The sequence below is a fragment of the Eutrema salsugineum genome, unplaced genomic scaffold (genome assembly GCF_000478725.1).
Source record: "Eutrema salsugineum unplaced genomic scaffold, Eutsalg1_0 scaffold_5, whole genome shotgun sequence".
Classification (NCBI taxonomy): domain Eukaryota; kingdom Viridiplantae; phylum Streptophyta; class Magnoliopsida; order Brassicales; family Brassicaceae; genus Eutrema; species Eutrema salsugineum.
The window spans coordinates 2,766,898-2,783,054 of record NW_006256612.1 but is presented as its reverse complement, the minus strand read 5'-3'; the positions used below and the strand labels follow the sequence as shown (position 1 = coordinate 2,783,054).

Sequence of the window (16,157 nt, the reverse complement as noted above, 5' to 3'; positions counted from 1 at the left end):
TCCTTTGGTCTCTTTACTATTTCCTAGGTTCTATTCTTCTCCAAAGATTTCATCTCTTCATTCATACCTGCATCCCATAGATCACATTCCTTGCTTCTAATTGCTTCTTCATAATCTCTGGGATCATCGGTACTGACATCTTCTGCTGCTAAGAAGGCAAATGCAGAGATATCGAAATCCTGAAGTCTGGTTGGGAGCCTGATGTCTCTTCTCGGTCTATCTCTAACGAGTTGATACCCATCAGAAGTTCCTCCTTGATGTGAGTCAGCTTCAGCTCCACCTTCTTCTGTATCACTGTCACTGACATATGTGAACTCAGAACTTCTGACTTGTTGAGAACTAGATCTATGCCTCTCAACCTCAGACATACTCTTCACATCAATAATAGTTCTTGATCCTTGTTCTTCAGATACATCAGCTCCACCTTCTTGCTCCGACTCCTTATCCTTTATATCCTTGTAAACTTTATCTTCAACAAACATTACATTTCTGCTTATAACGCATTTTTCTTCGTCTAGGAGCCAAACTTTATATCCCTTTACGCCTGTCGGATAGCTTACAAACACACCCTTCAAGGCCCTGGGTTTGAGCTTTCCTTGATCTTTGTGTATATAGACCAGAGACCCAAATCTTCTTAAATGTTTGTATCCAAGCTTCTTTCCAAGCCACAACTCTTCAGGTATGTTACTATCAATTGCCGATGAAGGAGTCCTGTTTAGTTGATACACCGCCGTAGATACAGCCTCTGCCCAAAATGATTCTTCAAGCCCTGATTCATCTAGAAGACACCTAACTTTTTCCATTATGGTTCTGTTCATCCGCTCAGCCACTCCGTTCTGCTGCGGAGTATAAGCACAAGTCCTGTGTCTTTCTATTCCATGACTCTTGCAAAAGTTATTAAACTCCAAGTTGCAGAATTCCAGCCCATTATCCGTTCTAAGACACTTAACTCTCTTGTTCACTTGATTCTCTACAAGCTTCTTCAATTCACAGAACCTTTCAAAAGCTTCACCTTTTGTTGAGAGAAAATAAACCCACACCTTCCTTGTACAATCATCTATGATTGATAGAAAGTACTGTTTGTTTGACAAACTTGGTGTGACGTTCTGAGAGCCCCACAGATCGGCATGAACGTACTTGAGTGCCTCTTCTGAGTTGTGTTTTCCGATGCTAAAGCTCAGTCTTTTGTGCTTTCCCATCACGCAGCTCTCACAAAATTCCATTTCTCCAATCTTCCTCTTATTGATGATACCTTTCTTAACCAGTATCTGCAAGTTCTTGAGGCTCATGTGCCCGAGTCTTCTGTGCCAAAGAACCGTTTCATCTTTTGACACTTTCTTTGTTTCACTGTTGTTAATTTCTCCTGTAACAGTTTCACCATCTAGCAAATACAAAGTTCCAACCAATGTTCCTTGTAAGGCTAGTCTACCATTCTTATAAAACCTAGTCTTTCCTTTTCCTCCAGAATGACCAAATCCTAGTCTATCTAAGGTTCCGGTAGATATAAGATTCCTTCTAAGTTTAGGAATGTATCTTACATTGGTGAGAGTCTTCACGGTACCACCATATGCTTTTATATTGATAGATCCGATGCCCTTTACCTCCACTGAGTAGTCATCTCCGAGAAGAACTTGTCCTGAAGCGAGCTCTTCAAACGTGTTAAACCAATCACGCCTTGATGTCATGTGGTAAGAGCACCCGGAGTCAATTACCCATTTGTCTTGATGCCACTTCTCTGAGACAGTCAGAGCATCTGTGTCTTCAAGAGCATCAATCACAACAGCTGCTTCTGCACTCTCTTCACCTTCTAGTTTTCTTTTCCGATCATAACAATCAGCCTTTTTATGCCCTTCCTTTTTGCAGTACCAGCAAGTAATTTTCGACCCTGATGCAGATCTTGATCTGCTTTTCCCTTTCCCTGGCCCTGAATCTCGTTTTTCTGACCTTCCTCGTGCAGTATAGGCATCACCAATCTTTTGTGAGCCAATCAGTTCTTTTACCTCCCTTAACTCTATCTCTTTTGACTTTGCAGCGTTTGTCACATCTTCAATGGTCAGAGTCTCTCTGCCATATTTCAGAGTTTCCTTGAGAGAGTTATATTGCGACGGTAATGAACTTAAGAGAAGAATTGCCTGCACTTCTTCGGATACCGTAACTTTCACACTGCTTAACCCAGAAACTACTTTCAAGAAATCATCAACATTTTCATCAATAGATTTTGAATCCACCATCTTGAAAGTGTAGAATCTGTGTTGCATATGAATCCTATTGGGAAGAGTCTTAGAATTGTATAACCTTTCGAGCGTTGACCAGATCGAAGAAGCAGTCGTACAATCTTCCAGCTTCCTCAACACATGATCTCCGAGATTCAGTATCAATATGTTCATCGCCTTCTCTTCTTTTGCAACCCAATCAGCTTCTTCTTTAATCTTTCTTTCATTAAAGACTGATTCCTCTTCTTCCTTCTTAATCTCGATTTTGAAATAGGCTTCTTCAGAAAGAAACTCCTTCAATCCGAGAATCGAGAGATGAGCGAACATCCTCTTCTTCCACATCGTGAAATCTCCTTGACCATCAAAGATCTTGATCTTAGTCTTCAGATCCGCCATCGATTCTTCCGAGCCGACGAACCTGGCTCTGATACCACTTTGTTAGGATCAAGACTTCAAATCGATACAGAAACTTATCTCACAATCTCACAATCCCTCACGAATACGAATCTGATTTGAACAAAGAAAGAACAATACAGAGATTTACGAGTTCGGGCTCTCGATATGAGATAATACCCTACTTCTCGGCCTGGTGAATCAAGCTTTTCAACAACTGATACAAGCAACAATCTCTCATCTCTGTACAAGCTTAACACACTAAGAGGATGAGCTATTTATATCTACACGCTTTGACTAAAGGTCAAAGTCAATTACAATTAACAGATTGGTTTAACAAAACCATGAACCATGAGAAACCAAATGCCGGTATTCTCAATTTGACTATCCTGTCTTCGGTTCAAACTCCTTAACCAAGTAGATTTTCATCACCAAAACAACATTTATCATGATTGAACAAAGTTGAAACACAATAAGAAGACTCAAATCCTGGCGGACATCAACCACTCGACAACCCTTGGTTAAGTTCTAAACATAAATTAAATAATAAAGTAAAAATCTGAAACCCCAAAATATATTAAATAAACAAACGTTTCAACTTATATATGCATTCATTAAAAAAAATTTCGGGTAAGCTATTTGTTTGAATTTTGTTTCAATTTTTAAATTTCAATTTTTTTATATAAAAATATGCATTTATGTAAACTGCAATAGAGCATACGAGCAAAAGTGAACTGTTTATATATATATATATATAGATATATATTTTGTCAACTTCTTATTACTTTATGTATATCAAAACAAATACTCCATCTGTTCAGAATTATTTGATGTTTTAGGAAGTTTTTTTGGTTCAGAATTATTTGATGTTCTCACTTTTCAATGTAAAATTTAATGAATTTCTATTTTTTGATATTTTATATTCTGCAGATTGTTTTCTTATTGACTAAATGATATTTAAATGAATTATAAATAATATTTTTAGTATAAAAAAATAAAAATTAAATGTTTCTTTAATCTGTGTGCAAAAACCTTAAACATCAAATAATTCATAACAGAGGAGTATTAAATTGAAGCTAAGTCATTTATCGTGTATTTCATTAGTCTCAGTATTAGAAAAAACTTTGAAAATTTTTATAAATTTCCTGAAAAATTAAACTAAAAAGTTGAAAGAGAAAAAACCCAAAAAATCTATGCCGTAAGTTTTTATTAGATCTCACTAAATTTTATAAGTATTTTTGTTTATTAATATATATTTTAGCAAGCACAAGTTACAAGAAATATTAAGGGAATATTCTTTTTTTTTTTTATCAACCCTTAAATTTTAGTGCTTGTGCTAAATAGAACCATTAGCAAGTTTAAGGTTTCTTTTCGTTTTGAGTTTCCGAACAAGTTTAAGTTTGAGCCCTAGTAAAAAGGAAGATCCACCAAAAAAGGAGGAACCAAAGAACAAGCCCTCTGCCTTTGGGGTTGAATCTTATCTAATTTCCCAAAATCTGAATTTTCTTTGTCACCTTTCTTAATTTTTTGATAACTAAATATACTACAAGACACAGGACTTTCCGTTTGTTTTTCTTAAAGTTAGACTTAAGAGACATATAAGAAACCGTGTAGGTCAAGCAAGTGCTTATGAATCACAAAATCTCCAAGAAGTTAGACGAGGAGCAAATCAATGAGCTCCGGGAGGTTTTCCGATCATTCGATCGGAACAAAGACGGAAGCTTAACACAGCTCGAGCTCGGATCACTTCTCCGAGCACTCGGGCTTAAACCGAGTCCAGACCAATTCGAGACACTAATTGACAACGCCGACACTAAAAGCAACGGACTCGTCGAGTTCTCGGAGTTCGTGGCTTTGGTCTCGCCGGAGATTCTTGCGGCGGCGAAAACGTTGACTCCTTACACGGAGGAGCAGCTTCTCCGATTGTTCAGGATATTTGACACTGACGGCAACGGATTTATCACTGCGGCGGAGTTGGCTCACTCAATGGCCAAGCTTGGCCACGCCTTGACGGTTGCGGAACTAACGGGGATGATTAAGGAGGCGGATAGCGACGGCGATGGTCGGATTAATTTTCAGGAGTTCTCTAAGGCCATTAATTCTGCTGCATTTGATGATTTATGGGGTTGAGAATTTCTTCAGCTTAAAACTCTTCCATTATTTGTCTTTTAGTTTGTTTTCTTGTTTGGTCAACTAATTTGTCCTTAAATTATTTAATAGTTTCTATAATCTTTCACTGATCTACAAGAACTTATTTACTTAGATTCAAAATATTACTCAAGTGGGTCTTTTTGTTCCTTTTTTTTTTGTTCTAAGTGGTTCTTATATTCTTTTCTTTCATTTTTTATTTATTTATTTTTACATTTTGTCAATGCGATTTGCAAGCATCTTGGAGTATTTCAATGGATATCTCATGATTAACTAATACAACAAGAAAAAAAAAAGAGAGAATGAGATGGTTTTTTATTTGAGAAACTTTGAGAAATTTTTGAGAGACTCATTCAACACTTGGCTTCACATGGATGATTGAAAAATTGTTTTTAGCTCAACTTTAAATTACACAGCTAAACTATATTACAAATATCAATATTGTATTGATGAGAGAAGTCTTTCACCAATGAAGATGATCTTAGTTTAAAATGTCGAAGTCTTTTTAAGGTTTTGGAAGTTTCTCTCTTAACTCAACCCTTAAGATCACTCGCTTCCGTATATTTCATGCTATGGAGGCCAAACCAAAGGCAAACCGTGAATCGTATTAGCCAAACCATTGATTTCCTGACAATGATGAAGGAAGAACACATGAAGCCAAAATAAATAAAAAACTTAGATGAGCATCTGGCAATGCTTTTAGCTTCTGAATGAGTTTATCAACGAAAAATCGAAAATGATCCTAATTAAGAGGAACATTTGCTACGTCTAACGTCTTATTAGTCTTATCCACGGTAGATTCTACTAAAGATTTGCAGACCAATACACATTTATATCTTCACTTCAGATTCAAAATACTAATATTGAATATATTAATCGTTTCACTTTCGGTAAATTTCAACCGTATTTTTATTAGAACAGTTGATATTTGTAGATTTTGCATGTTCCTAACTCTTATTTTTTTTGTTAAAAAATATTTTGATTAAATTTAGAAGTTTGTTATGTTATGCTATTGATGTATAGTAATTATGTGTATCAAACTATAAACGTATAAAACTTTATGGTTGCAAAAAGATATCGCCATGTTGTAATAAACTTTAAGCGTTAGAAAGAAAAAGATATTGCCATGTTTTCTACTTACATCCGAATCTATCCACAATCACAATAGTTTCTGGAATTAAAATTTAAAAGTGAAAAAAAAAAGGCTCAATTATGTCGGAAAAAGATTGGAACTTTGATTGGATTTTGCCGCTTCATAGTCATCTCTGTACCATCCACTGCAAAATGTCCTTCCTTATTACACCGTCGAACCCGACGCCTCTTACATATCTCGGTTGACTCAGACTTGCGGCTGCACTGCCACTGTAATGTCTGTACTGAGACGAAGTTCCACTGGGTCTCGGCGGTTGGATCATCATAGAGACAGTCGGGAACGGATTGTGTCGTAAGTGTTTCAACGAGGAGAACAAATGCCTATCTGAGTCACGGTTTTGTGGACTCTGCGTCGTGTTTGTGTGCGATTTGGGACGGGACAGCTCCGATAGTCTTTTTGCCTTGTCCATGTTGGAGTTGGTGTTGTAGTGTGGTGGTTCTGGTCGAGTACGGATCTGAGCCGCTGGTTTCATCCGGTCGAGCCAACGGAGAATCCAGTTTCCGAGATTCCGACCAACTTCTATGTCTCTATGCTGTATGTTCTTGTGAACCGAAACAGCCACATCGAAGATTTTACGAGTCCTCCTACAAAACACACAAAAGAATGCAAAAGAGAAAAAAATAGCGAGTCAATGCAAATGAAGCTAAGCTTCTGTCAAATCTCAGAATGAAGCTATAGCGTATCAAACATTAGACTAGATTCAACTTGAATCCATAAAGAAGATATTAATAAACTTCTTCAAGAATTAGCGTAAATGAACAAGCAATATATGTTAGTGATAGATTCAAATCCGTCTAGTAGATCATTCTCTCGGAAAATGATATAGCCAAGAGAATACAGAAGAGAAAAGAGAGCGAGTCAATGGATATAACCAAATGAAAACTCAGCTTCTCATCAAATCTCAGAAGTCAGAAATCTATACCCTTAAGAAAATATTAGACTCGATTCAACAACATGAATCACTAGAGTTTCTATCTGATTATCTCCATGGAGAGTTTGATGAAGGAATCCATAAACTTGCAAGAATCAGAGTATAATGTACAAGAAAAATGTATGCTCGTGATAGATTCAAATGCCTTTAGCAGATCGTTCTCTTGGAAACATAGACGAATTCAACGAATCCATACCATTCAACCACAAGAATCTCATACACTTCCTTCTTGATTTCTAGTTTTCTAATTCCTACAAATCACATCGAAAATGCTTTCATTGCTATTTGCTAAAGATCAAACTAAAACGAGGGTCTATATCTTACAGAAATGACTCGATTCCAGGAAAAAAAAAAGAAGCTTAAACGATCTGCTTCGATTATCCAGATTCTCAATATGAGTATCGTGTCTATTGATTATCCAGGCTCGACGATCGGTTTGATCATAAGCATAACCAAATAACCAATTTCAACTACAGAAAAGTGCAATTTCTCATTCCCCAAATGAGATTTCCTATCCGAGAAACGCGATATTAAAACCTAAATCAGAATCGAAACGATCTACTAAAGAGAAAAAATCTCACCGATGCAGAAACTGACGGATTTTCGGATGCTTCGGACTAACAATCCGACGCTGGATCTTTAAGGCCAGCCTATAAGTCCGCCTCAGCCCCAAGAAGTAGGCTGTTCCTAGAGTTATCTCCCAGAGAACCATTTTCCTTCTAGAACCTTCTTCTTCTTCTTCTTCTTCTACTTCGCCTTCTACGTTTATCGGATGATCGCCATTTTCATCAGTCACTGATCCCCGCTGGTTACCGGTGACTCAATCCTCGTCGTGCACTTTACTTGTTCGGTGAAGTCATTTGGGCCAGGATATGACCCACTATGAGGAGTGCATTAGACAATATGGGCCGGATTTACCCGTACCAAATTTATTTTCTTAAAAGTTATTTTCACAGAAATTAACAATAGTTTAGAATTTTAATTTTTTTTTGGTTTTGTTTTGGTAACATCTGATTTATTAAGCTTAAAACGTACTTACAGTAGTCAGCATGTAATGCTCGAGTAATTTCAATAGGTTCAAAGAAATGGAAAAAGAAAGAAACATCATTGGCTAAACTCTTTTTATATTGTTGTTTGTTTCGACTTTCGGCAGTGAGATTAATGAGATAAATAAATAACTAGTAGAATATCAAATTTCTATTTAGCTTATTCACGAGTGACTATTCAACATTTCCATTTTTTTTTTGTTGGCTATTTCGTATTTCCATTTAAAGACCACGCATCTAGTTTTCAAAATAGCAAAAATGGAGAACGTTAGTAAAAAAAAGTAAATTTCCTTAATTTGAACATTTTTTCCACTTAAGAAAAGGAAACACAAACAAAGGCTTGTTACAACAACGTTTATAAATTAAGAACTCTCTTTGTTAATTGATTCACAAATTTTCTTAGAAACTCTCAAGTCTCAACTTCTCTTTCTCTAGGGCAAATCTCAACACACAATGGTAAACAAAGACGACGACGTCGTCGTTTCTTGCTTCCTTACGTTTGCGATAAGCAGCGTTATGAATCTAATCATATTCGCTTGCGTAGCCGTTAAATTCCAAGTCCACGACGCAAAGCTAACTCGATTCGACATTGATTTCGAAAACGACTACAACATCTACTACAATCTCTCTCTGAATTCTCCATCCAAAACACGAACAACCATATCGGAGTTCATTACGACGAGCTCGAAGCTGACGTTTATTACAGCCATCAACGGTTAGCTTCTGTCTCTGTGTCGTCATTTTACCAAGGACACAAGAACACGACGGTTCTGGAGACTGTGTTTCAAAGCCAAAAAAGAGTTTTTCTCGGCGAACACGGCCGTCGAGAATTTGAAAATGATCGGGATGTTGGTGTTTATGGAATCGACGTGAAGCCAATTGTTCGGTGCCATCTTAAATTCACTGGGTGCCTCTAACTCGTCCGGAGGGTTTGACTTCCAGTCAACCAAATGCTACTTTGGCTTCTGAGATTATTACAATTGTTTTTGTCTTTATAGTGAGATTATTACATGATTACACAAGATGTGAGATTTTGAATAGAATCAACAATTTAAAATTATTAAGTTTGTTGTTGGTAGCATTTAGTTTTTAGTTGCAAAATACTTCTTTGGTCTTTGTTCTCTTGGTAATGTCAAAGATTTTTTTTATATTTTAAATAAATTCCTTTTTACTGATTAAATAATTGGAGAATATAATAAAAACATAAAATAGAGAAAACCGATTAAAATTAGGTAATTGGAGCTGGAATTTATGTTTGTTCAAATAACCTAGAATTGAAGGAACCAAATCAAACAGAATTAGAAGGAACCAACCTGAATTGGATAATCATAGATATCTGAATAGTTTTCTTTTTCATCCAAATTGAAAAAAAAAATAGATAATCTAGTTAATGTCTAAATGAATATATGGCGAAAAAACAATAGATAAAACTTAATTATAATGAGATAATCACATTTTAATTAACAAAAAAAAGAAATAATCAAAATTTAATAATTGTTGATTTTTCGAATATGGCTCAGAAACGGCCCAAAACAATAAACGGTCCAGATTAACGAATGCTTAGAACAATTCTCGTGTTCTTGCCTTCTTTCGGTCAGACCACGTGTCTTTCACGACTTGGAATTTGGATAAAGCCAAATAACAAAATTTAATTAACTGTTGCTCAAAAACTTTTAATATCCTCTCTTGGAAGCAATTTCGAATTTTGATTTGCTTTTTACCTTCAAACAAAACCCAGAAAAATCCATCTATAATCTCGAGAACAACGCAGATTCTCATCTATTGTTGTTAAGCCTTCAATTTCGCTTCACGTTCTAGAATTTTTGTTCAAGTTTAGAGTTTCCGGGGAGATCGAAAGCAACCGGAGATGAGCTTTCAGGATTTGGAAGCTGGGACGCCGTTGAGATCGCAGAGGAATCTGATCAACGGCAAGAAGGGTGGAACACAGGCGGTGGCTTCCGGTATCTTTCAGATCAACACGGCGGTTTCTACCTTTCAGCGACTTGTTAATACACTCGGAACCCCCAAGGATACGCCGGAGCTCCGTGACAAGCTGTGAGTCTCGTGATTTTAGGGTTTAATTTTTTTTCTCTGAAATTCATGCATTTGATCTCAGTGAAATCATTCCCCAACTATTTAGGGTTTTGTGAAATGGGCACTCAGTATGGATTTGTCTCTCATATGTTTATCTGCCAAGTTGAGATTCTTGCTCATCTTTAGGCCAATTTTAAGTGTAGAGACTAAAATGAATAGGTTCTTCATATCTTCCGTTGATTATGTGTTTGAGGCAAGCCAATGTCTGCGTATAATTTTGGATTTCCTCTTGAACAAATAAAATGGCTGAGGTAAATAGGAATGCTCAAATTTCTCTGTTAATAACCAGGCACAAGACAAGGTTACATATTGGACAGTTGGTAAAGGACACTTCGGCAAAACTTAAGGAAGCTAGCGAAACCGATCATCATCCAGATGTTGCTGTAAGTGTTTCTTGCAATTTGTTTGACTTAGAAGATGTGAAAACATCACATTCTGTGAAAGTTTTGTATCTATTTCTATTAACGATTTTATGGTTCTCTTATGGAAATTGGTATTGCTGCAGCAAAGCAAGAAGATTGCAGATGCTAAACTTGCAAAGGATTTTGAAGCAGTGTTGAAAGAGTTTCAAAAGGCACAGCGGATTGCAGCGGAAAGGGAAACTTCTTACACTCCTTTCGATCCAAAAGGCAGCCTTTCTTCAAGGTTTGAGAAAAAAACTGCATCATAAGAAGCGGTCTCAATTACTTTCACTTCAACAGTAGAGATAATCACTATGTTCTTTGTATCATCAATTTCAACATCAGAACCGGTAGTGTCTTTCTGTTTGAGATTGAGTGATTGCAACACCATTTTTTTTTGTTGGAAGTCTGTTACCTGTAGTTTTCTTGACTGGTAGTTCTTCACAATAAAAGCTTTCCATGTTCTTACGTCTTAAAGTCGGCTTGAAGTTATTACTGATGTATCTTATTTCCTATACCAGTGAGGTAGACATTGGCTATGATAGACCACACGAGAAGCGTGTCCCCATGGAATCTAGAATGTAAGTAAATTCTACGCCGCATATCTATCTGTAAATAACTTCTGCGTTCATGCTTCTGACCAATCTTTCTTCATCTCAAGGCAAGAAGTCGTGTTGCTTGACAACGAAATCTCATTCAACGAAGCGTTGATAGAGGAAAGAGAACAGGGAATAGAGGAAGTTCAGCAGCAAATCGGGGAAGTAAACGAGATATTTAAAGATCTTGCGGTGTTGGTTCACGATCAAGGAGCCATGATCGGTAAATCTCTCAAGCAGTTAAAGAGTCTAAAGAATGCTTAGGTTCCAGTTCTCAATCCTCTTTAAAAAAAAATCTTTTTATGGCAGATGATATCGGTAGCCATGTCGAGAATGCACATTCCGCAACAGCTCAGGGAAGGTCTCATCTTGTGAAAGCCTCCAAGTCACAAAGATCAAACTCGTCTCTGGTAAAACAACATTCCGCTTTCGTTCACTTTACATTTGTTGTCTTTTTACATGCTCCTCACTCATTTTTTTTCTGGTTATTATGCAGATGTGCTTACTCATGGTGATATTTGGTATCATTCTACTCATTGTTATCATAGTAGTCGCAGCTTAAGATCGCCGCCGGAAAACACAACAATTGCGGTTCAAACATTCAAGAGAAGTCGGTTTTTAGGACATAGAATTCTTGAGTGTTGGAACTTTCGAAAGCCCTACTTGTGTCTATATTCGCTCTTCTTTCTTATCTTTTTCTTCGCTTGTAAAACGAAGCTCTGTGTATGTGAAAAGACTGGAAAGTAAATGGTAAAGAAAAAGGCAACATTCGTTTTCTTCTGATTAGAGCTAAAAGAAAAGAAAGTAGAAAACATAATAAAAAAAAAACATTTTTACCGAAAAAATATATAAAAAAGAAAACATAATCAAAAATAAATTTCTGGTTTGATCAAAATAATTGGTTTGGTTTTGGTTCGGTTCAGGTAAAACATAAAGTAAATATTTAATTAAAACAATTCGGCACTTTTCGGATATCTTACATTTTCCCGCTAGTGATGAACGGCGCATCTCCGGCTCATTCTACGGTTTCGACGACCGCCGTAGCTGGAGGCGGTGGAAGCAGCGGAGCCGCCGCTGGTCTTGACGATTTCCATTTTCCACCGGACATTCCTTCTATGCAGGATCGAAAAGACGAAGCCATGCGCAGTCAGTTCCTACTCTCTCTCCCTTCTTTCACGATTTCGCATCTTAAGGTTTGGGTTTCTAGTTCATCGCAAAATTAGGGGTTTTCTGTGAGAATCGATTTTCGAATTTCTCATTGATCAGAGTTTCGGTGTGGGTTTTTCGATACTTGGATGGGTTTCCAAATTCTCGCAAAATTAGGGTTCTTCAGTAGCCGGATTTCTCATCGATCAGGACGTTTTTGGGTGTCAAATCTCTATTCTTAGGATTGCCAAATTTTGAGAATTGCTTGCTTGAAATTTCAATTGGATAGATTTGCAATCACCTGCAAATTCATCTTCCTTATTACGTATTCAAGCTGATTAGGCTTCTTTAATTGATTTGGTACCTGCTAATTACTCAGAAATGATTAGGGACATGAGAAAGATCAAAACACTTACTTTCAAGTGTTTGCTTTAGAGAAGATCATGAAATCTTTGGCTTTTCATGGTGCAGTTTTGAAATCTGATTTGATGGCTGAGCTTGACAAAGAGGTTAAATCCTTGGAAGAAGACAATTGGATGTTCGACGGTCCTCGTTCTCGAATCCATCTTATCTCGAGAAGAGGTTAGTTTCTACCACTCTGATTCTCTCTTAGCTTTAATGGATCTTGGCCATTCTATAAATCAAATGGTTTGAAACAAATCAATACAATGAGTAAACATTTGATAGAATCTACAGGCTTTTTTGTTTGTTTTTTTGTATTTCATCAATACTAAGAGACTTTGCTGAATCAAATGTGTGATTATATGGGTTTGTGATTAGGTAACTTTCTGAAGAAAGAAGGTGAAGCTGTGTCGAAATCAAGCATTGTTCAGCTTCCCAGATGATCAGATTCAAGTAAGACGATTCAGAAATGGTCGCAAGCTTTTGATTTGATATGTATAATTGTTTCGATCGATAGTGTTTGGTCACAAGATTGCCACTAAGACGTTGACTGTGTTGTTTTCCTCCCTTTTCTACAAATACGGAATTTTGTTTTGTTATAAAAGTTACTGTGGCTTATACTTATATAGCCATTTCAATGGTGTTCATGTAAAAAAAAGTGAAGAAATAATCAGCAACTAACCCAGATTTTAAACTTGCAATCTGATCTATATATGTAAATGTAAATATGTTATAACCACAAATCTTTTCTTTTTTATATTAAGATTTTTAAAGTAAGTAGGCTGCTCTTAAAAAAGAAAAAAAGCAGGTAAACCAGATAGTTTCATCTCAACCGGTCAATGTACTAATCAAATTGAACCGGTCAATGTACCAACAAAATAATAGAACCGATCGTATTCTGATTCATTTTGTGCTGCTCTCTAGAAATCTCTCACTTTTCCACCACTCCTTAGTTTATTAGAGATCGAAAAGGAAAATACCAAAATCAGTCGAAACAAAAATTCTGGCTATGGATTGGAGATAGGGATCATCTTCTTCTTTTTCTTCTTCTTTTTCTTCTTCTGCTTCTGCTAAATTGACCAGTACAGGTTGATTCATCGTCACACCGCCAAGAAAGGTACGGCTGGAAAGAGTCTAGCTTCTTTGAGCGAAGCAGTTTTTGGAGGAGAGAGTTCGAAAAGAAGTAAGTTTCATCATTATATCGAAAGCTTAGATGATGCGATTGATTTGTTCGATGAAATGGCTCGATCTCGTCGCTTCCCTTCCGCAATCGATTTCAATAATCTAATTGGATTCATCCTGAGAATGAAACGGCCCGACGCTCTGATTTCTCTCTATCAGAAGATGGAATTGCATCTGGATTCCACGCAATATCTACAGCTTCAATACCCTGATGAAATGTTTCTGCAGCTGCTCTAAGCTTTCTTTTGCTTTGTCAACACTTGGGAAAAAACAACAAACTTGGGTTATGTCTCGAAGATAGGATCTCTGAAGCCATAGCTTTCTTTGATCTAATGCTTTGTGTCATAGCGTTCAACACAATATGTTGTAAAGGGAATGTGTAAGATGGGCGACACTGTCTCGGCCTTGAATCTGCTTAGAAAGATGGAGAAAAGCCGCATCAAAGCCATGTAATCTATGATGCCATCATTAATCTTCTTTTGCAAAGATGGATGTTATACCGCTGCTCAAATCTTTTAAGTGAAATGCATGAGAAAGGAATTTATCCCGCATATAACTCAATGATCTGATGTATTTTTGCAAGGATGATCGGCTAGATGAGGCAAAAACAGATATTTGGTTTGATGGCTAGCAAGGGATGCTCTCCAAATGTAGTCACTTTCAATACTTTCATGGTGTGTGCTCTGATATATTAAGGAATAACATTTTTGCTGGACGGTCTCTGCGATGATAATGGGAAACTGGAAGAGGCATTGGAAATGTTTGAGGTTATGCAGAAGAGTAAGATTGATGTTGATACTGCTACATATAACATCATCATCCATGGAATGTGACGTAGCATGGGACTTATTTTTGAAGTCTCCCTCTCGATGGTGTGGAGTCTGAAGCAATATCTGAAGTAAATATAATGATATATAGATTTTGCGGAAAAGGTGCGATATCTGAAGTATAATGCGATATTCCAGAAAATGAAGGACAATGAATATGTACCAAATGGCTCTACATATAATATACTAATCAGAGGAAATGCAAAGCAACATGTTCTGTTCAGATGCATCCACCCTGAAAATGGTAGATGATCAATCTGATGGTGGATCGGACAAGAGCTTTGTGGATATGCTGTTTTAGTGTTTGGTGTGGTGTTTTTTGTGACAAGAAATCTATCTTAGTCTTTTTCCTTCTATGGTATGTCCTACTCACTCACTTGTGTTCTTTTCTGTTGTTTGATGCTATGTGTCATGGAATAGGATTTTTGCAGAGGTTTCAGCCTCTTAAGATTTGCAAGAAGTTTCTCGAGGAACGCTTTTTGTCTTGTCCTCTCTAGATTACATGTAATCTCAAAATTGAATCCAGATATTATCTCATCTTTGTTTCATATAACTTGGCTAATTGTACTCAAAGTTTTGAGGGTTGACTTATGAAAATGGAATCATTTTGTCTCGCAGTGAAGTAGACATTGTTTTGAAAATGTAGAATTTTTTTTTAATTTGCTTGAAAATTATTTAAAAATTACTAGAGCAAAAATCTTTTCCCATTGCAGATTTGTGTATGTATTAAGAAGCAACAAGGCAGCTGAACAGAGCAATGTATTTTTATGTAATTATGATTTATGCAACGAAAGAGAAAAGACAGACGTTTTCTTTTTGAAAGAAGAAAGACAGAGACGGTTGATGACAAGATCTAAACAAATTCTGATAAAACTAACGAGAATGAAGAAATTGACTTATATATATACAAAAAAGATTATTATATAAGTTGGATGAGCTTAGTTGAGGTAGCATTAAAAAATAATAATTAAAGCAAATATGAACATTTTTGTAGGTGAAAAATAGTCTGTGTTCAAATATGGAAGCCTGCATGCACCGATGCACGTTATGTTATAATGTCAAACATTTTGTGTAAACCACAAACATATTACATATGCAGATTTACAAATTACAAATTCAGATTCCATGTAAAGATCATAGTTCAGAAAATTTTCATTTTCTTTTATTGAGAAAACACACAAAATTCTATTAGGCAAAATCGTTTACTGCATCGGCAGGCAATCACCTCATAGAGTATATGTCTTACCAACCATAGGAGTTATGTTAAACTTTGCATCAATGCTTCCTTTTTAAAATACAAATCTGGCTCTGCAGTGCATTTGATAGATAATCTGCAGGTTTTTTAATTGTTTTTTGTGTTTCATCAACACTAAGACACTCTGCTGAATCAAATGTGTGATCATATAGGTTTCTGATTAGGTAACTTTCTGAAGAAAGAAGGTGAATGCGTCGAAATTAAAGCATTCTTCAGCTGCCCAGATGATCAGATTGAAATAAGACAATTCAGAAATGGTTGTTAGCTTTTGGTTTGATAGCTAATTGTTTTGATCGATTGTGATTAGGTCACAAATGCCACTAAAACGTTAACTTTGTTGGTTTTTCCTCCCTTTTCTACAAATACGAAT

General features: G+C 36.4%; 4 protein-coding genes and 1 long non-coding RNA gene across 5 annotated transcripts; 4 read left to right on the top strand and 1 right to left on the bottom strand.

Annotated features, from left to right (window-relative positions):
* Positions 1 to 4,235: 4,235 nt before the first annotated feature.
* On the top strand, positions 4,236 to 4,736 carry LOC18991833 (probable calcium-binding protein CML17). Its single transcript, XM_006415159.1, has one exon. It carries the CDS (start codon positions 4,236 to 4,238, stop codon positions 4,734 to 4,736), a length of 501 nt encoding a protein of 166 aa, XP_006415222.1.
* Positions 4,737 to 5,817: 1,081 nt separating this feature from the next.
* On the bottom strand, positions 5,818 to 7,671 carry LOC18991832. Its single transcript, XM_024152608.1, has 2 exons — positions 7,420 to 7,671; positions 5,818 to 6,491 (listed from the first exon to the last, which is right to left on the bottom strand). The coding sequence occupies exons 1-2, from the start codon at positions 7,548 to 7,550 to the stop codon at positions 6,014 to 6,016; spliced, it is 609 nt and encodes a 202-aa protein (XP_024008376.1). The 5' UTR covers positions 7,551 to 7,671; the 3' UTR covers positions 5,818 to 6,013.
* Positions 7,672 to 9,545: 1,874 nt separating this feature from the next.
* Positions 9,546 to 11,747, top strand: LOC18991831 (syntaxin-22). The gene is made up of 7 exons (XM_006415157.2): positions 9,546 to 9,939; positions 10,268 to 10,361; positions 10,484 to 10,623; positions 10,901 to 10,960; positions 11,041 to 11,198; positions 11,285 to 11,385; positions 11,472 to 11,747. Exons 1-7 carry the CDS (start codon positions 9,752 to 9,754, stop codon positions 11,535 to 11,537), a joined length of 807 nt encoding a protein of 268 aa, XP_006415220.1. The 5' UTR covers positions 9,546 to 9,751; the 3' UTR covers positions 11,538 to 11,747.
* A 199-nt stretch (positions 11,748 to 11,946) lies between these two features.
* On the top strand, positions 11,947 to 13,224 carry LOC18991830 (protein SAMBA). The gene is made up of 3 exons (XM_006415156.2): positions 11,947 to 12,121; positions 12,593 to 12,703; positions 12,902 to 13,224. The coding sequence occupies exons 1-3, from the start codon at positions 11,971 to 11,973 to the stop codon at positions 12,964 to 12,966; spliced, it is 327 nt and encodes a 108-aa protein (XP_006415219.1). The 5' UTR covers positions 11,947 to 11,970; the 3' UTR covers positions 12,967 to 13,224.
* A 284-nt stretch (positions 13,225 to 13,508) lies between these two features.
* Positions 13,509 to 15,149, top strand: LOC112084089. Its single transcript, XR_002898046.1, has 2 exons — positions 13,509 to 14,154; positions 14,289 to 15,149. It is a non-coding gene; the product is annotated as an uncharacterized LOC112084089 (long non-coding RNA).
* The last annotated feature ends 1,008 nt before the right edge of the window (positions 15,150 to 16,157 follow it).